The 19,246-nt window shown below is 58.4% G+C and overlaps 1 protein-coding gene across 7 annotated transcripts in view; it reads left to right on the top strand.

Moving 5' to 3' along the window:
- The first annotated feature begins 2,905 nt into the window (after positions 1–2,905).
- Positions 2,906–19,246, top strand: part of TUBGCP6 (tubulin gamma complex associated protein 6) — a 32,043-nt gene continuing 15,702 nt past the window's right edge. For 4 of the 7 annotated variants that reach the window (XR_007129259.1, XM_047739873.1, XM_047739875.1 and 1 more), the window contains exons 1-13: positions 2,907–4,060; positions 4,873–5,036; positions 9,419–9,629; positions 13,029–13,202; positions 14,233–14,354; positions 15,071–15,149; positions 15,251–15,360; positions 16,189–16,280; positions 16,378–16,517; positions 17,354–17,503; positions 18,114–18,195; positions 18,279–18,367; positions 18,498–18,613. Coding sequence is in view for 6 of the 7 variants with exons in the window: in XM_047739873.1 (XP_047595829.1) it covers positions 3,320–4,060; positions 4,873–5,036; positions 9,419–9,629; positions 13,029–13,202; positions 14,233–14,354; positions 15,071–15,149; positions 15,251–15,360; positions 16,189–16,280; positions 16,378–16,517; positions 17,354–17,503; positions 18,114–18,195; positions 18,279–18,367; positions 18,498–18,613 (2,270 nt within the window). In the remaining variant the exon portion in view is untranslated. Of the gene's footprint in view, positions 4,061–4,872; positions 5,037–9,418; positions 9,630–13,028; positions 13,203–14,232; positions 14,355–15,070; positions 15,150–15,250; positions 15,361–16,188; positions 16,281–16,377; positions 16,518–17,353; positions 17,504–18,113; positions 18,196–18,278; positions 18,368–18,497; positions 18,614–19,246 lie in introns of all 7 variants that reach the window. The other 3 variants (XM_047739877.1, XM_047739878.1, XM_047739876.1) reach the window with 2 other exon arrangements.

Here is a 19,246-nt window from a genome sequence, read left to right as displayed (position 1 = left end):
GCAGGCCTGCTGAAGCACCCAGCAAGAGGAGTTCTCCGACCTTGAGGAAGTTCAAGAGGGGTTCCCTGGGTAGGGACAATCTTTCCTAACAGAATTTTAGCCACAGAAGCAGCACTGGCCTGTCCAGAAGAAAAAGTTTCGGTCCAGTGAGAAAACATAGGGGCCAGGAGACATGGAAGCTGTAGGAGATCCACTTGTGTGGACAGGTGGAGCAAATGAGGGGGCCCTTTCTGTGGCCTAATTATCTCCTCAACGATACTGGTTCGTGAACACTCATTTTGTCAGTAGGCTAGTGGCTTAATGGTTTAATGCACAGGCTGTGGTGAGTAGCAGGTATTCTAGGGTTTCTGGGAGGGCTGGTTTGTTAACTGGCCCAACCAGACTTCTTTTTTTTTTTTTTTAAGATTTTTATTTATCTATTAGACAGAGATCACAAGTAGGCAGAGAAGCAGGCAGAGAGAGAGGAAGGGAAGCAGGCTCCCCACCGAGCGGAGAGCCCAACGCGGGGCTCGATCCCAGGACCCTGAGACCATGAGCTGAGCCGAAGGCAGAGGCTTTAACCCACTGAGCCACCCAGGCGCCCCCAGACTTTTTTTTTATCAAACCAGCTACTACCAGATTTTCCTTTTTTGGGCACCTCTGGTTGGTATTCCAAAATTATCATTTGGGAGAATGTTGCTTGGGACCATGACAGAGGCTTGGCTATTGGTTTTCTTTTCTTCAATTTTCTTTTTAAGTCATCTCCACACCCAGCGTGGGGCTCGCACTCACAACCCAAGACCAAGAGTCCCATGCTCCACTGACCAAGCAGCATTTTGGCAGAAATATCAGGATTATTACTCTGGCCTCCAGGGAGCTGAGCCCACAACGCCCGGGAGCTTCAACGATATCCAGCTGATGGATGGCATCGAATACATTCTGCAAAGTCATGAGCTACCCAAAGGCATCCTGACGATCGGTATAAATGTCTGTGGTTTTGCCCTTGGCCAAAATATAAGGATGGTTAGAGGGGACCCCGTGACCATTTCTGCAGGGGCCTAGCCAAGTCATCCCCTTCGCCCTCATGTACAAAAAGGAAAAGAGGAAATCCACCATTAGGATGTGTGGGGGCAGGGGGCTTTATCAGGCTTTTCTTCAAAGTCCCCAAAACTATGTCTTCCTGATCTTTCCAAATAATAGGGTTAGGTTTGCATTTTCAGCAAAGCACACAGGGGCTGAGCCATAAGAGAGACGTTTGGGACCCAACTGTGACGGCAGCCAGCCAGTCCCAGGAAGCCCTGTAACTGGATCCAAATGTAATCGTTGTTCTGAAATTAGGCTCCCTCAGTATTGTTACTGAGTTTGAGTAAACTGCAGTTTTCCTCTGGAGATTTTACGTCCTATTAAAGCTAAAAGTTTTAACAGGTGGATGCCGCCTCCTGTGCAGGGGTGGAGAAAGGCAGAAGAGCGTATCACCTGCGTATTGTAACCAGGTGTAGCCTACAGAAAGCTTTGTATCTTCTGATTCAGCTTCTGAGGTTGTGAACAGTGAGAAGGACTCTGGAACCCTGGGGCATTTCTGTCCAGGTGAAGGCAAACCATACTGGCCTAGCTCACCTACTGAAATCCTGGAAGACGCACCCCACAGGTCCTTATGAGGAGTTCGCTGTGGGCGGGAGTGCATGTCCGTAGCACCTGGGGCCCGGAACAGCAGGGAGCTGCTCCAAGGACCTGGACAAACCACCCCCCCACCCCCGTCCCGCAGGTAAAACGGGCGTTACAGGGACGAGTGCAGGGAATAGCGAGGCTCTGAGCTTTGTAAGCCGGATGCCCTGAAGAGCTTCGTGGTTTCTAGAGTATTCTTTAATTCTGGGGAGAGGTCTTGAGGGTCTGTTTGCGTCCTGATGGGAGACTCATTGTCCATTCTGCCAAAATCAGCCAGGGACTTGCCGATAAAGAGCAGGGCAGCTGATCCAGCGGGAACAAACGAGCAGTGTGCCCGGACGGTGCCATGGCGCCGTCAGAGACAAGCACAGGAAACATGCCGAGGGGTCATGTATTTCCCCTGGTTGGCTGCTTCGGGGTCAGTCAGTCCACTCTGTGAGCGACGCACACGAGAAGGCTCCGCGGGGTTAAAAACACAACCGGCTGGGTCTCAGGAAGGGGGTCCCCCGAGAGCATTGTGGTTTCTGGGCCCGTTTCTCCGAGGTTGTTCTCTAGCGCAGCGCAGGTCCGACCGGGCAGTCCAGCTCTGAGAAGGAGACCTCAGCCAGGACAAGGCCTGGGGCGCCCGCACACCGCGCGCGGAGCTGGAAATCCGGGGAGAACTCACCCTCCAGCCCCGGGTCCGAGGCGCCCGCACCTGTCCTCGCGGCCGCTCGCAGCCCGTGGGGGTCCGCGCCGGGTTCCACCGCAGGCCCGGCCAGCCACGGGACCCGCACACGTGCAGCCCGGGCCCAGCGAGCCGCGGCAGCGCCAGAGCAGGGAGCTGGGAGGTCTGGTCGTGGCAGAGAAGCAGGAGTCCACGGCGCCGGGGTTTCTCCCTGCCGCAGCTGCAGGCGGGTGGGCTTCCCGGAGGAGACGCAGCGCACAGGCCCGCGGCACGCGCTCGGGCTGGGTCTGTGACGGACGCGGCGATGGCCGGGGTCCAGCTGGGGGCCCCGCTCCAGCCCCCACTCCTGGCGTGCGCAGTCCAGCCTAGCGAGCGCCCCCTCCGTCAGCTGTCACCCTCCCAAGCACCGAAAACTAGCGACACTGTGACTCCACCCCCCCACTCCAGCCCGCAGTGGGCCTACGCTCCCCTACTCGGCCCCGGCACGCCAAACCGGAAGTGCCCTGCCCGCCGCTCCGCCCTTCCGATGACGCAATTCCCGCGCGACCGCTATAGATATTCTGAGCGGTCGCTGGGGCAGTGACGCGGCGGGCGGGGATGGTGGTGGCGGGAGCGGCTGCTGCGTTCTCGTTGCGGGGTGAGGCCTCGCCCGGGGACCTTGCCCGCCGCCACCCCCACACTCCCTCCCCCGGCGGCGCGAAGCCCCGGCGGTCCCTCTCGGGACGCAGATAGACCGTGCAGAGCGGGCCACGGGCTCCTCGGGGTTGTCCCGCTCCGTGACCCCTGAACGGGGAAGGCTGGTGGCCGGGACAGGCGGCGAGCTGGCGCTCTGCGGGCTGCTGCGGGCGGCGGGGGGCGCCAGTGCTGAGCCTCCGGGTGCCGGTCTCGGGTCTCCCGGCTCTCAGCCCGGTGCGGTCCGCTCCCGCGTCTGCGTCCGCGAGGCCGGGGTGCAGCCCGGCCGCGGTGCTCTTTCGCCTGCTGGGGGCCGGGAGCTGAGAAGGGGTGGGCATGGCCAGCGTCCCGCAGCTGTTGGACGACCTGTGCGAGGCCCTCCTGCCAGCCGCGAAGGCTCCCCTGGGCCAGCGCGGCGTGAGCCGGCAGAGGGCAAAGCAGAGCCTCAAGAGGGTGGCCTACAATGCCCTCTTCACGGGCCTTTTTCAAGACGAGACTCGGAGACTGCAGCCTGATCTCGCGAAGCTCCCCGTGAAGAACAAGGTCCTCATGCTGTCCTTCGACTTGAGAGTGGGCGGTCTGGGCACCGAGGCTGACCGTCTGGAGGAGCTGGTGGAGGAGCTCCTCGCGGCCCCTTGCGGTCCGCTGGTGGAGGTGGGGTCTGTTTTGGACCTCCTGGTGCAGCTGGCAGGGAGCGGTCCCCCTCAGGTGCTGCGGCGCAAGAGGGACTACTTCTGGAACAACAGGCACGTGGGGCGAAACGTGCCCTACGGCGGCTACGACTGCTACGACCTGAGTGTGTTTGAGTTGGACGTCCAGTCTTTGATCTCCAGGGAGGAGTACTTATGTCAGGACATGATCCAGAAGGCGCTTCAGGTGATGGAGGCGGCCCCAGGCACTGGCCTGCCCACCACGGGGCTCTTCTCATATGGGGATCCTTGCAGTGACAGGTTTGAGAGAGACACCCGGGTCTCGCTTTTCGGCGCCCTTGTGCACAGCCGCACATATGACATGGACATACGGCTGGACCTGCCCCCGGTGCCGGACAGTGCAGACCTCTCTGGATTGGCCATTAAGGTAGAGTGTGTGCTTTCCTGTGTCCAGCTCCCCAGCAGCTGGAAATGCCTCCTTTGACCTTCCCTTGGTCATGGTAAAGGTAGGGTAACACTCGAGTCCCTGTCACTTGGTGGCTGAGCTGTGGCGAGGCAGGGCTGCTGGAGTGGGCTTCACCTGGGTGGGCAAGGACCCCACTGCCCACCTGCAGGCCCGAGCAGCATGCTGCCTTTCATCTTCTGACGGGGCGTGTGGACAGGTCACTTACTCTGCTCCCTAGGGTTGCTGTTCACATTTGATTACAAGGGAGTAGCAAGTTCAGCCACCTGTCAGGTACTCAGCAGCCACACAGCGGAACCCTCGTACTGCGTGCACGGTTTTGTGTCCTTTCTTCCACCTGTAACGTGGGATATTTCCTACCTTAGTTCAATCACTGTGGGTCTTTGTGTTTTGCGGCTTTATAAATGTTGCTGAAACATTTCAGTGCTATCATTACTCACTTATGCCCTTACTATGAGAAATTCTCACTATAACAAACTAAGTTTTCTATTTACTATGATTTTTTCATTTTTTATTTTTTTAATTTTTAAAGAATTTATTTACTTATTTGAGAGCACGAGCGTGAGGGCAACCGGAGAAGCAGGCTGCGTGCTGAGCAGGGAGCCCGACGTGGGGCTCGATCCCAGGAAAACGTGTAGTAGCTACGTGCTTGGGAAAAGTAGAGGAAACGTTCTGCTGGGTGTTTCTTGGAGGGAGTCCAGGAATTCTGACCACACTTGGGTGAAATTTACACCCAAAAGCATATGTGATGTTTCCTTCTCTCCTGTGGTCTCCAGGTTCCTCAGAGTGTGGATCAGTCTGACGATGAAGGGTTCCAGTCGGCATCTAATTTGACTCCTGACTCCCAGTCTGAACCAGGCATGACTCCAGACATTGACCTGTGGGACGCCGTGCTCACCTACGAGGCCAGCAAGCGGAGGTGCTGGGAGCAAGTTGGATGGTACGTAGGCCTTTGCCCCTAAACGCAGCCCTTCGCGCCCCCCCTCAAGGTGTGAACATGGCCTTTACTCAGGAGAGCTTAGGCATTGTTTGTAGAGCAGCTATGGTGGGATGAAGAGCCGGGAAGTTTTCGTCAGGCTCGTGTGTGGCCTGACCTGGGTCCCGGGAGGTGAGAGAGATGCTGAGGGAAGGACTTGCAGGTGCCGGTAACTTCCGCAAATCAGAGAGTCTGTTGGCAAGGAGTGGTGTGATACCGAGAGGCCCCAGTCGGGCCCCAGTCGGGCCCCAGTCGGGGCTGTGGAGGGCAGCCCCGCAGGCTGAGCAGTCAGGGCCAGGCACAGTCTTCACATCGAGGACTGACACTGGTGCTCTTTGGCGGACAAGTTCCAGTCATTGCAGTGCTCCCCTGGGCCCATCTGGGTCCAGAGGCCTCTGCACGGAGGACTCCCAGAGTCTGTAAAGCGCTGGTGTCCCTCAGAAGCTCCCAGATTGGGGCTGGAGGACACAACATTTCCTACTATCTGCTCCTGGGACCCTCTTGTCCTATCTCATGTGCTGGCAGTTCTATGGAAGACCACTTTGGGGAGCACGGGATGGAAGAGGCAGGGTTAGCAGGGGTACCCTTTGGAGCAGCGTCTGGGGGCCAGCAGGGTCTCCTGAGGATGGACACGTGCTAGGGTGTAGACAAGTGCCAGTCGTGTTCGGGCACCGCTCCTGCTGGCGAGGTCATCTACACCGCCCCCCTGCAGTGGGTTCCTCCGCAGTGGATGGCCAGCTCCCCGCTTCCCTTCGCACCGCTGGTGGAGGTTGCCTTGTCTTTCCTGTCCTGCAACCTTTCTGTCTCGTGTGCACAAAGCAAGTCTAGCCATCCACTTGCCGCTAATCCCTCACGCATCTCAAAGTGGGCCAACAAGTTGCCACTTTCTTTTGTTTTTGTTTTTGTTTTGTTTTGTTTTGTTTTTTTGTCAGAGAGAGAGAGAGGGAGAAAGCAAGCACAGGTAGACAGAGTGGTAGGCAGAGGGAGAAGCAGGCTTCCTGCCGAGCAAGGAGCCTGATGTGGGACTCGATCCCAGGACCCTGGGATCATGACCTGAGCCGAAGGCAGCCGCTTAACCAACTGAGCCACCCAGACGTCCCACCACTTTCTTTTGTATATATTTGCTTGGTGGTATTTCATTCATTAGTTCCTGCCCTTCAGGTAACTGTTTAGGAGGTAGGATTGCTCACCAGACCTCTGTCCTTGCCTCCCCTCCCCTCTCCCAAGCATCATCCTCTGCCTGTTCTGGTGCAACCCTGATCCCACAGGGCCCTGAGCCATGAGGCTTTCTGTTCTAGATCATTTGGCAAGTCTTTGAACTTGTTTCAGTTTATAGCCAGCCATCTGCTGGTTTCCTACCATGGTCTCTGGCTAGTGAGCAGCTGGGGAGACTGCTGCCCTCCACAGCCTGAGCTGCCTGTCCGCCCTCAGCCCCAGGACCGCAAACTGTCCTCCGAGAGCCTGGAGGACCCCTCTTGCTGCTTCAGCCTGAGCACCCACGTAGGTCTGAAGGCTGCCCTCCCTGTTGCTGGCCTTCCGTGCCGTTTCTCTGTGGCTGTGCTCATTCTGCGGGGGCGGGGGGGGGTTTGGTTTCATTATGTTCATGGCTGAGTTCTCCGGGGGGACAAGGGGAATTTGGTGTTTTCCTGCATGGGATTTTCTGCCTTTGCTCTGTTCCCAGAGGGTGCACACGTGGCCATAGTGGTGCTGGTGTTGACCCTGGAAGAGTGGGCGCAGGAGCAGCTGGGGGCTGAGAGATGGGATGGCACCTGAGGCGTACACCTGCCTTCAGCGACTCCCTCGAGGAATCTCAGAAGGACTTTGGATCCTGAGAGGCCATTCCTCATGCTTTTCTCTCCCGAGGGAGTGAGGGCAGACGTCCGTGGTCTGGCCGCAGCCCACTTGCCAACCTGGACGCCCTGGAACTGGCCTGTCTGTCCCCCCAGTCCCTCCTTCATCCTCCACACAGTCGGTGCTGCCCTCCAGAGCCAGAGAGCCGAGCACGTCGAGCACGTCGTCGCTCTGCCTGCAACACTTGTGGCTGCCTTGGGTCTGGGGCAAGGGCTAGTCCTCCCGTGAAGTCCTCCCCACGTCCCCCCAGCTCCACTCACACTGACTCTTTCCTCCTCTTGCTGCTCCCAGGGCAGGGCCTCTTGGAGCCCCGCCCCGCCCTGGGATCCCAGTCGGTGCTTCCTCCTGTTAGTCTGGTCCCTGGCACCTCCTCCGTGAGGCTGGGCATGTCCTCCTTGCTGCTCCCCTGCACTCACATACTTGCTGAATGAGGGGAAGGAGGATTGACGTGCATTGTCAATTAAAAAGGAGTTTTGATTTTTTTTTTTTTTAAGATTTTTATTTATTTGCGAGAGAGGGACAGCTGGGGGGCTCAGTCAGTTAAGAGACTGCCTTCAGCTCAGGTTGTGATTGCAGGGGCCGGGGATCAAGCCCCACATCGGGTTCCCTGCTCAGCGGGGAGCCTGCTTCTCTGCCCCCCCAATCCCCTCTCCCCCTGTTTCTTTTCTCTCTCTCTCTCTGTCTCTCAAATAAATAAAATCTTAAAAAAAAGGTTTTGTTTGCGAGAGAGAGCAGGAGCAGGGGGAGGGGCAGACAGAGAAGCAGACTCCCTGCTGAGCAGGGAGCCTGATGCAGGACTTGATCAATGTGGGGTTTGATCCCAGGACCCCGAGATCATGACCTGAACTGAAGGCAGACGCTTCACCGCATGAATCCCCTAGGTGCCTCAGAAGGATTTTTGGTTTAATAGGTTCTGAGATGTATTGTTCTTGTATCTTGTGTGTCATGCCTGATGGGGATACAGACGTGCTGGTGGTCAGATGTGTGTCTTGATGTTAGACTGTCCTCAAGCTTGGAGCTGTTACCCCTTCAGGAAGTGACTTTTGTCTTTGAAGAATAAATGATACTCTTTGGACATGCTAGACCTAAAAATAAGGTGTTTTTTTTTTTTTTTTTTAAAGATTATTTATTTATTTATTTGACAGAGATCACAAGTAGATGGAGAGGCAGGCAGAGAGAGAGAGAGAGGGAAGCAGGATCTCTGCCGAGCAGAGAACCCGATGTGAGACTCGATCCCAGGACCCTGAGATCATGACCTGAGCCGAAGGCAGCGGCTTAACCCACTGAGCCACCCAGGTGCCCTAAAAATAAGATTTTTGTTTTTAGTTTTTTGTTTTGTGTAGAGGAAGGGAAAGGAGCTGGTTAGGTATTAAAAATGAGAAGAAAAGTTTTATTTATTTATTTTATTTTTTATTTTTCATTTTTTTAAAGATTTTATTTATTTATTTGACAGAGATCACAAGTAGGCAGAGAGGCAGGCAGAGAGAGAGGGAATAGGCTCCCCGCTGAGCAGAGAGCCCTATGCGGGGCTCAATCCCAGGACCCTGGGATCGTGACCTGAGCCGAAGGCAGAGGCTTAACCCACTGAGCCACCCAGGCGCCCCAGAAGAAAAGTTTTAAAAGGGCTTGTGTTCCCTAAGCTCCCCTTATTAAGAAATTAGTTTTTCAGTGGATTTTAAAAAACAGCTCTTTTATGTTTTTCAGTACGGGTTGATGGTTTTCAAAGGAATGTTGAAAAAGTGATACTGGTTTTTTGGGCTGCTTTTGAATGATGTGGCTGTGAATTCCTAGCACAGCACCATGTGAGGCAGAGCCCCCGAGGCTGCCGTGTGCTGGGAGACACCTTCTGCAAACCCAGCAGGCATGTTACATCCCAAAATTTGTGCGACTTTTTGTTTCTTGAAACTGAATAAAGGAGAGCTCATCAGGATCCCCGGAGGGCCGGCAGGGGCTCTCACAGCCCGTTCCTCCAGGAGGGAGCTGCTGCTGGGGCTGGGAGTCACCTGCTCCTGGGCCTGGTCCTGCTGGGGCTGCCCCGACCGGGAGCTCCCCCTGCTGGCCGCCTGGCGCCGTCCCGGAACGCAGGAGCGGCCAGTGCACTTAGCCTGAGATTTGCCCTCACGCTTGTTTAGCGCCTACGGTTTTCCCTGTGGCTTCTCTAACTTAGTATAATGTCTTCGAAGTTCAGCAGGTGTTAGTGTCCATTCTGGGCCTGAGTCATCGTCCACTTTATGGACAGGCCATGTGTTGTTCACCCACTCGTCTGTCCGTGGACACCTGGGCTGCGTCTGCCTTTGGGCTGTTGTGAATCGTGCTGCTGTGGACACCGTGTGGTCGTCATGCTGAGGACCGGCATGTGGCCCTGGGCACTGGGCAGGCGGGGGCGCTTCCTGCTGCTTCTGGTCTTCGTGTCTCTCTCCCCGGGCTTCTCTGTATGTGGCTGAGGTGTCTGTGTTGCTCCGTCCGCTCAGTGCCCCCTCCTCTGTCTCCCACAGCCCCCCCGGCCACAGAGAGGAGCCGTACCTCACCGAGGCCGGAAGGGACACCTTCGACAGGTTCTGCAGGCTCCGCCACGGGGAGCTGCAGGTGCTTGGCGGGGGCCTGCTACAGGCCCCACCGCTTGTCCTGGTGAAGGAGTGCGAGCTGGTGAAGGATGCGCTGAACGTCCTGATCGGGGTCGCGTCGGCCACGTTTTCCCTCTGCCAGGTGAGCAAGCGCTGGCGTGCGGGGACAGCCCCGTCTCTGACAGCCCGCCATCGGCCGGGCACTGTGCAGGGCAGACGGGAGCCCAGTGCAGTAAGTGGGTGGCTGGATGCCAGCCTCAGCGGTGGGCCGGGGGAGGACGCTGCAGGTCGCCGGGGAAGCTGGCTCCACGGCCTGCCTAGAGGACATGACCACGGTCTTCTCGTTTCAGTTCTAAAAAGTACTCATTTTTGAACATCCTTCCAGAACTGAACAAAAGTGAGATGTTTTTTGCTATTGGTGGAACCATGGAAATGTGCTCCCTGTTTCCCTGGCCGTCCTCAAGAGGCCCCAAGTGGCCCTCTGAGCCTTCCCTGTGCTTGGCGGGACGCACATTCGGCCCCGGGGAGCACCTGCCGTGCAGGAAGGGGGCCCGCGGTTTGGACACGGTCGCTGGCTTTACTCAGTGCTGTGGGCTTCTCTCCTGGCCAGTGGGCGGGACTGGGCTCATTCTGAGCAGCAGCGGCCGTTTTTCTACCGTTTGCTCCTTGGCGGGCTCTCATGAAGTGAACGAATGTATTCATGAGCACGAAGCCTTTCCTGCGCACTCTGCGGCCTTCTCTCGGGTCAGCAGCCACCTCTCCGGACTTTAAGCGTCGTTACAAAGTGGCTGTTCTTGAACTTGAGTATGTGCTCAGTGCGCGTCCTGGGGGTTGCCCCGGAGACAAGAGGTCCCGCTGACCCCTCAGGTGACTGACGGGGGTGCTGGGGTGAGGGCCACCCTCTGGAGACTTTCTAGAATGCCGTTTCGAGGCCTTGTACGAATGACCTTACTGTGGAAGCAACCCCCCTCCTTTTTTTTTCATTTTCAGTAAAATACACATAAGAGAAAATTTACCATCTTAATCACTTTTTTGGGGTAAGATTTATTCATTTTGAGAGAGAATGCACGTGTGTGTGTGCTTGTGAGCAGGGGGCGAGGGGCAGGTCGAGGGAATGATTCCTCACCAAGCGCCGAGCCCATCGCGGGCCCGAGCTCACGATCCTGAGATTAGGACCTGAGCTGATACTGGGAGTCAGACACCTGACTGCCAGCACCACCCAGGTGCCCCCCACGTTTTTTTTTTAAACCACTTTTAAGTATGCTGTTCAGTGGCATTGGCTACATTCCCAGTGTTGTGTGATCATCATCTTCCCAACCTGAACTTCCCAAACTCTGTCCCCATCACATACTCTCCCCCTGCAGCCCCCTCCCCGGCCCCACCGTCTGCTCTGAGTCTGACCACTGCGGGTGCCTCTGGGAAGTGGGGCCAGACAGGACTGTCCTTCTGTGTCTGGCTGGTTTCACTCAGCACTGCGTCCTCAGGGCCTCCCCAGGTCATGGCAGGTGTCCCCTGCTCCTTCTTTTCTTTCTTTTTTTTTTTTTTTAAAGGTTTTCTTTCTTTATTTGACAGAGAGCGAGATCACAAGTAGATAGAGAAGTAGGCAGAGGGGCCGGGGAAGCAGGCTCCCCACTGAGCAGAGAGCCTGATGTGGGGCTCGATCCCAGGACCCTGGGACCATGACCCGAGCCAAAGGCAGAGGCTTAACCCACTGAGCCACCCGGCGCCCCACTACTGCTGTTTTAAACAGAAGTGGTGAAAGCCGACATTCCTGCCTCCCGTGTCCTAGGGAAAATCTTGTGGTCTTTTACTGTGGAGCATGGTGCTAACCGTGGGCTTGTCATACGTGGGTTTTATCTTGAAGTGTGCTGGAATCTGTCAAATGCTTTCTTTGCACCAATTAAGGTAACACTATTTTTTCTTCATTCTATTGTGGTTTATAGCGTTATTGTTTTGCTTTTTTCTACTTCTCCAGTGAGTATTTATTGTTAGCTGAGCTGTGATTCAGGATCCCAGGGTGGGGGTCAGCAGGCACACAGGTGGGAGATGGATGGAGGACAGAGGGGAGGGGGTGCAGCCAGGTCCCACCTTCCCAGGAAACATGCCTCCTGCCTGGTGGTCGTCCCAGGCTGACACCCAGGATACGGTGCTGGTACGTCACGCACGGAGGTGTCTCCCCTTTAGTGGTCATGAAGTCCTGGAAGTTCTCGGTTTCGGTCTTGATGTCTTCTGCTGTGGTGCTGAAGCAGCTCGCAGACCAACGTGACCCTCGGTGAAGGCCGGACTGATCGATTCCTGGGTGCCGAGCCTCCCTTTCTTAATGTGCCGCAGGGTTTGATTTGTTAGTATTTTCTTTTTCACATTTATTTATTTCATTTTTGGGTGGGTGGCCAGGGAGAGCTGGAGAATCTCAAGCAGACTCCACGTCCAGGATGGTGCCCATGGGGGTCCATCGCACGACCCTGAGACCATGACCTGAGCCAAACCAAGAGTCAGATGCTTCACCAGCTGAGCCACCCAGGCGCCCCAGTTTGTTAGTATTTTGTCAGAGACTTTTACATTTATGTTCATAAGGGATGTTGGCCTGTAGTTTTCCGTTCTTATAGTGTCTATCTTGCTTTGGAATCAGGGCAATACTGGCCTCTTAGAGCTGGGAAGTATTCCCCCCTTTTGGGTTTTGGAAGAGTTTGAGAACAATTGGTGTTAGTTCTTCAATTGTTTGGTAGAATTCACTGATAACGCCCGTCTGGTCCCGAGCTCTTCTTTGTTGGGAGAGGTTTTTGTTTACTTAAATTTTTCTTTAAATTGCAATAAAACACACAAAACATTTATCATCCTTTTTTTTTTTTAAGATTTTATTTATTTATTTAACAGAGATCACAAGTAGGCAGAGAGGCAGGCAGAGAGAGAGGAGGAAGCAGGCTCCCTGCTGGGCAGAGAGCCGGATGAGGGGCTCGATCCCAGGACCCCAGGACCATGACCCGAGCCGAAGGCAGAGGCTTTAACCCACTGAGCCACCCAGGCGCCCCAGAACATTTATCATCTTAACATGTTGGGAGGTGTTGTGTCTGTTGGAGCCTGTGGCTAGAGCTGCGTTGGCTGGGACGTCTGGGGCTTGTCTATTGGCCTGCCCGGCTCAGCCGCAGCCGTGTGTTACTGCCTTGGGGTGCCCTGTGGTGCCCCTGCGAGCCGAGCGACCAGACCCGGTGCCTGCGCCGCAGGTGTTCTGCGTGCACGGCTGTGCCGCATGGGAGGCGGTGTGTCCCCCTGCGCCCTCACCCGCAGTGGGCGTCACGTTCTGACGTGCACTCTGCAGTGTGGTCCATGAGAAATCTGCCTTGTTTCTGCAGGCGTAGCTTCTGTGCTGAGTGGGGGACGGTCGGGCTCTGCCTGGTGGCCGTCTGCTCTCCGCTCTCGGTGCTTCCCGTCTGTGTGTCGTGGTTTTGGGGACACTGCGCCGTGCTGAGGGGGTGGAGGGGGCAGCGATACCATGTTGGGCTCTGGGTGCCTGACTCAGTAGCCTCTGTTCTGCCCTGTCCAGCCGGCCCAGACCTTCATGGTGAAGCGAGGTGTCCATGTGTCCGGAGCCTCTCCCGAGAGCGTCAGCAGCCTCCTCTCCGAGGTGGCCGAGTGTGGGACGCACTACGCACGTCTGAGCCAGTTCTCTCTGCAGCCTGTGCTGGACTCCTCGTGCGGCAAGGGGCTCGTGTTCCAGGTGTGGCCCTCCGCCTTGTGGCTGTCCCAGACCTTCCCGGGAACCTCAGAATTCTACCCCAGGACCACCTTTTGTTTCCTTAGCAACGTCTAAAAGCTGACAGTCACTCTTTGGGAACGGGGTCCCCCGGGATGATGTTTTAGCCCCGTGTCACTTACCTGCAGACCTGGGGAGCCCGTGTTTAGGCCGTGGGACAGAAGTGCAGCCGGCATTCGGGGCTGGGGCAGTACGGGGTGGGCGTGCACTGCCTGCTCCCTGCTCGGCCCTCAGGGAGTCGCACCGTGTCCTCCCTTATTTGGGACACTGGGGTTCTAGGCCCTGGGGCTGAGCCATCTCTTCTGGAGAACCTTGCAGTCGGCCCATACGCCGGGTAGAGCACCCCCAACCCCGGGACAGCAGGTGTGGGCTGCTGGGAGGGACAGGCCTCCAGACGGGGCAGGAGCTTTGGGAGAACAGAGAAAGCAGCAGCAGGGAGGCTGAGCAGAGGAGACAAGGTGCTGGGGCCTAGTAGGGGCACTTTGGGTCCCTTCACTTTGGGGCCCAGTGGCATTGCCTTTGGCTGACCTGATGAGGTTCAGGTGTGAGGTGGCACAGGGTGGCTGGTGGAGGCAAGGAGGGAACTGACGAAGATGGGAGGGACCGCTGTGTGGGTTGGGGGACATGGCTGGTGGGTGAACTGACTTTTGTTCCGGAGCCTTCCATGCAGACCTCCTGTGGAGATGGAGGCTGAGCTAGGGCCCCGTGGCTGTGGATGCAGCCCCGGACGCACGTGTGGTCGAGACCCCGGTGGTTCAGAACTCCCCCTGGGACCCACAGTTCCAAGTTTCCTGGTGTAGCTGGTCTGGGCTCTGGGATTTCGTGAAGGGTCCTTGCTTCCAGCTGGGCGGGGGTCCCTGGGCACGACCCGGAGATGGCCGTTCCGCAGATGATGGAGCCCCAGGACCCACTCCAGTGGTGTCCTCCGAATTCCGCATGCCGCAGCGGCATCCCCGTGCGCGGCCGCCCTGCCTCCAGCCCCTTCTCCCTGCAGGCCTTCACCAGCGGCCTGAGGAGGTACCTGCAGTACTATCGGGCCTGCGTCCTCTCCACCCCACCCACCCTGAGCCTCCTCACCATTGGCTTTCTCTTCAAGAAACTGGGGCGGCAGCTCAGGTGAGCCCTGGCGGGGGGCCGTTGTACGAATTGCTGGGCTGCGAAGGGCTGGTGGGAACAGGGGCCCTTTCCCCCCGAAGGGCTCCCCGGGTGCTGTGTGCTGAGTATCTGTTGGTGGCCCTCTGTGGCAGGCCCTGTCTGGGGTTGGGGGCTCCTGTCTGAAAGGCACCCAGGGTCCCCACAGTCCTGGCTCCTGGCGCTCACGGGCCAGTGGGTAAACAGCGGGTGGAGTGGTGTGGTGGGTGCCCTTGGGAGAAGGGAGCATGGGGCCTGGGGGTGCTGGGGAGGGTGGTTCAGTGGGAGGGGACACCTCACGGGTAGAGGGGCTAGCGGTGGGGTGCAGGGGGGTGGCGGGGTAGGCGCACAGTGCTGTCTTGTGGACATGGACTGCAGCAGGGCGGAGGCCGAGGGGTCTGGGCAGGGTCTGCCCAGTCCGCGAGTGAGAGGAGATGTCACTGGGCGGGACGCGGTGGGGTGCGACAGGTGCAGGGGAAGGGTCACAGACTCAGGTGGCTCTGGGTCTTGTCTGAGCCTGAGAAGGGGGTGGGGGTGTACGGGGTGTGCAGGGAGGGGCCAGGCAGGAGGCTCTGGTCTGGAGTCCCTGTACTCTGTAAAGGCAGGCAGAAATGGGCCTGAGGGACATTCTGCTCCGGTGTCCCTGGACCTGGAGGTGCAGTGCATCTGCCCACCTGGTTTCATGCATCCTCTGCATCTAGGTACCTGGCCGAGCTTTGTGGCGTGGGCACTGCGCTCCCAGGTAGCGGCAGCGGGGAACCCAAGGCCGCCTTCCCCACCGTGAGTTCTTGTTCTTCCCAAGGGGCGGCCGGGTGGTGGGGCTGCTGCTGGGTGTCAGGGGCATGGGGTGAGTGCCCTAAACCTCCCCTTGCTGTCTCCAGGGGGTGAAGCTGCTCTCCTACCTGTACCAGGAAGCTCTGGATAATTGCAGCAACGAGCACTATCCCGTGCTGCTGTCCCTGCTGAAGACCAGCTGTGAGCCCTACACGAGGTGGGGCCCGCATAGACTGCGAACAATGCAGCCCCCGCCATGCAGACCGTGTACTCCATGCACCGCGTGAACCCGTGCAGAAAATGTACCCCGCGCAGACCGCGAACCCTGTGCGGACCGTGCACCCTGTGCACCCCGCGTACCCCGAGCAGACTGCGTACCCTGTGCAGACCACGAACCCTGAGCAGACCATGAACCCTGTGCAAACCATGTACCCCATGCACCCCACAAACCCCGCGTAGCCGTGAACCCCATGCAGACCATGTACCCCATGCACCCCGTGAACCCCACACAGTGTACCCTGCGCACCCCATGTACCCCAAGCAGACCGTGTACCCCGCGCAGACCATGAACCCTGAGCCGACTGCGAACCCCGCGCAGACTGTGTACCCTGTGCACCCCACATACCCCACATACCCTACGCAGACCGCCTACCTCATGCAGACCGTGAACCCTGCGTAAACCGCGTACCCTGAGCACACCGTGCACCCACCGCAGACCGTGTACCCCATGCACCCAGTGAACCCTGCGCATACCGCGTATCGAGCACACCGCGCACCCACCGCAGACCGTGTACCCTGTGCACCCTGCGTACCCCATGCAGGCCGCGAACCCTGCACAGACCATGTACCCCACGCAGACCGTGTACCCACCGCAGATGTACAATAGCAGTCTGTTGTCCCACACCTGCTAATGGTGGAGATTGTGTGGGAGGAGGGGGGAGAACTGCGTGGGGAGGCAGGGCAGGAGGGGGTTGGGCTGTGGCCTCGGTCAGAATACACATGTGGCCGCCATGACCCTTCACTGTGGGCCCATCCGCTGTGGCAGGTTCATCCACGACTGGGTGTACAGTGGCGTCTTCAGAGATGTCTGCGGCGAGTTCATGATCCAGGTGAACCACGAGTACTTGGGCTTCAGAGGTAGGCGGTTGCTGGTGGCTGGGCTGGGCCTCTGCCATCATGTGGCTCAGGGCTAGTGCTCAACCCCAGCCGGCCGTGTTTCCTGTCCCCAATTCAGATAAATTTTACTGGACCCATGGCTATGTGCTCATTTCCAAAGAGGTGGAGGACTGCGTCCCTGTGTTCTTGAAGCACATTGCCCATGATGTGTACGTCTGCGGGAAGACCATCAACTTGCTGAAAGTCTGCTGCCCCCGGGTGAGGGGGGCCCGCCCTCCTGTCCCTTTGTGTCTGTAGTTTGTGGTCAGCTCTCATTTTCCCCTGAGTGTCACAAGCAGCTTCGTCGAGTCTCTGGGAGCTTGTGCAGAGACAGGACGAGAAGCAAAGGCATTTCGGAGGCCAAGGGGTGGTGGGCTCCTTCCATCCTTCCCTCCTTTCTCCATGCAGGAAACTGCCCCAGTGGGACAGTTATGGGCCGCATCCCCAGGAGGGTGGACCTGGTTTAGGGAGTCATGTCTTCGTGGCTTAGTGGGTTGGGGGAGAAGGGTTTGCCAGGCTCCAAAGAGGAAGCCTGGCAGCGGCCCACGTGTCCATGGGGTGAAGAGCTGTGGAGTGGGGTGCAGGCGGGTTGCCCAGGATGGGGCTGGGAGGAGGCCTCTGGCTCATGGGGTCTCCCTGTGCTGGGCTGAGAATAGACCGAAGCTGCCAGGACATGGGGAGGGGCAGATGCTGGGGAGTGCACAGGCCGGGGCTCCCTGGGGAGGGAGCGGGTCTTGGGGGTGGCTAGCTGTGGGATGGGGTCTGTTCTGTCTGGGCTGAGCTCAAGGCCTGTGCCCAGGCCTGTAGCCCACACTCCTCCAGTGAGGGAAGCCAAGAAGAGGTCTTCATGGCTTCTGGAGGGTCATTGGTGGGAGGCAGCCATGGCCTGGGCAGAGACCACACACAACCCATCTGGAGTGTCCTGGAGCCATGCCCCTTGGGTGAATGAACATTTCTGAGAAAGGGAGCTATCCCCACAGGTCACCAGGAACAGAGGCAGAGCTGGGCATGGGTCTGCATGTCACTGGCTCACCTCAGCTTTTCCCTCTTTGTAGCATTACCTTTGCTGGTCTGATGTCCCCGTCCCTCGGATCTCGGTGATTTTCTCCCCTGAGGAGTTGAAGGAGGTCGAGAGGGACTGTGCCATCTACGTGGGGCGGATGGAGAGGGTGGCACGCCACAGCTGCATCAGCAAGGAGGAGAAGGTGCTGGGCGCTGTGGGACCTCCCTCCCCTCTGAGGGTCTCGGGCTGATGGGGAGGCCGCCTCTGGTGTTCTGTGTCTGGGTAGGGTTATCTGGGTGGGGGACGCCCAGGCAGGGGCTGTCCTTTCCTCTCTGGGGCTGGCTGGGTGGTAGGCCCAGTCCTGGGCAGGAGGACCAGAGGTTCCCACACTCGGAGGCCTCTGAGCTCCTCTCCTGCTCGGAAGGGGCAGGCTGGTGTACCAGGACCTGAGCTTCGAGTGTTTTGCGTGCCCAGGGAGGGGTTTGATGGGAGGCCGTTTCTGGCCCGGCCCCCCAGGGGAGACCTGAGAGAACAAGGAGAACAAGGACGGGGGGAGGCAGGGAGGGCCTGGTCCTCCATCCCTGTGGAGAAGCCCGCCGCGAGCTCCTGCTCTCCTCCGGGTGGGTGCGCGCAGGCCTGGGGTCCCGGCCCAGATTGCTCGGGGCGGGGGGTGTGTGTTGACTGCCAAGGCTTGTGGAGCCAGGGTGCTGACCCTGGAGGGGCCTGTGTGGGGTCTGAGCAGCCCCTGCTCTGAGGCCGCCCTAGAGCGGGGGACGGAGAATTTGGATGTGTCGATAGATGGTCTCTTTCAGGAATTACGAGTGGAAATTGCAAAGCAAGAATTGATTGTCCAGGCTCGGGAAGCAGCGTCCAGAGTCCTGCGAGCGCTCAGTGGTGCGTGCGGCTCGGGCCGCCCTCTGTGGCTCTGGGGTTGCCTGCGCAGGCACCTCACCACGCCGCACCCCTCATCTCCACAGATCGGCAGACCTCGGAACGCATGGCCTTGGACGCCCGGAAGCGAGAGCAGTTTCAGAGGCTGAAGGAGCAGCTTGTGCAGGACCAGGAGGTAGGCGGTGTGGCTGCCGGGGGTTGGGGCCCGCGGGGCCGCGTGTGGTGCCTCGTGCAGGGGCGCCAGGGAGCAGGGGCCCATGGGGTCCAGCTCTGACGCGCGGGGCCGCGTGTGGTGCCTCGTGCAGCGGCGCCGGGCAGCCCGGCAGGAGGCCCCGGATGACGACGCCGGCCGAGTGCGAGAGCTCCGCGACAGGGAGAGGCGGCTGAGGGCCCTGGAGGAGCAGCTGGAGAGGAGGGCGAGGTAGGCGGTCGCGGGTGAGGTGGCCACTCTGGGCTGTCCTGGCATGATCTCGTGAGGGTCGTCTTTGCATCTTGAAGATTCTCACGTGTGTGTGAAGAGTGGGTCCGAGCTCCCGCGTGCGCCTGGGCTGAGGGCTTCGGGCAGCTCCGCCACGCTCCGTGTGCTCCCCTGTCCTCCGCGCGTCTCTTCGCGGTGGGTTAGTGTGGACTGGAGCCCAGACAGGGCACGCACGGTGGGTCTGTCTCCTACTTGCCTGTCTCTTGTTTTTTTTCAAGTTCAACAACTCCTGTCCCTTTCCTTATTTTTAAGCCTGTGGTGAGCCTGACGCTAGATGGACGGGGCATTTGTCCAGGAGGCTGTCGCATGGTGCCTTTACCTTGCCCCGCCCTCCCTTGCGTCTCCTGTAACCTGGCAGCAGAGCCGGCCTCTCCCAGGGGCACCTTTGTGGGGGGCTGTCTCTTCCTGCCTCTTCTCTCAGGACCACAGTCGTCCTGACCTTAGATACTGTTCACGGAGCACGTGTCGTGTGTGTGCACCTGGGCACGTGTGCGCCTCTGTGCGTGTGGGGTGGGTGTTCTGTCGCCGATGGGAGACAGCAAAGTGTAGGGCCGTGTCCCTGGTCTGGGGCATCCG

This window comes from Lutra lutra, chromosome 8 (assembly GCF_902655055.1).
Source record: "Lutra lutra chromosome 8, mLutLut1.2, whole genome shotgun sequence".
Classification (NCBI taxonomy): domain Eukaryota; kingdom Metazoa; phylum Chordata; class Mammalia; order Carnivora; family Mustelidae; genus Lutra; species Lutra lutra.
Note: the sequence above shows the minus strand (reverse complement) of the source record. Positions and strands in the feature narration are given on the sequence as shown.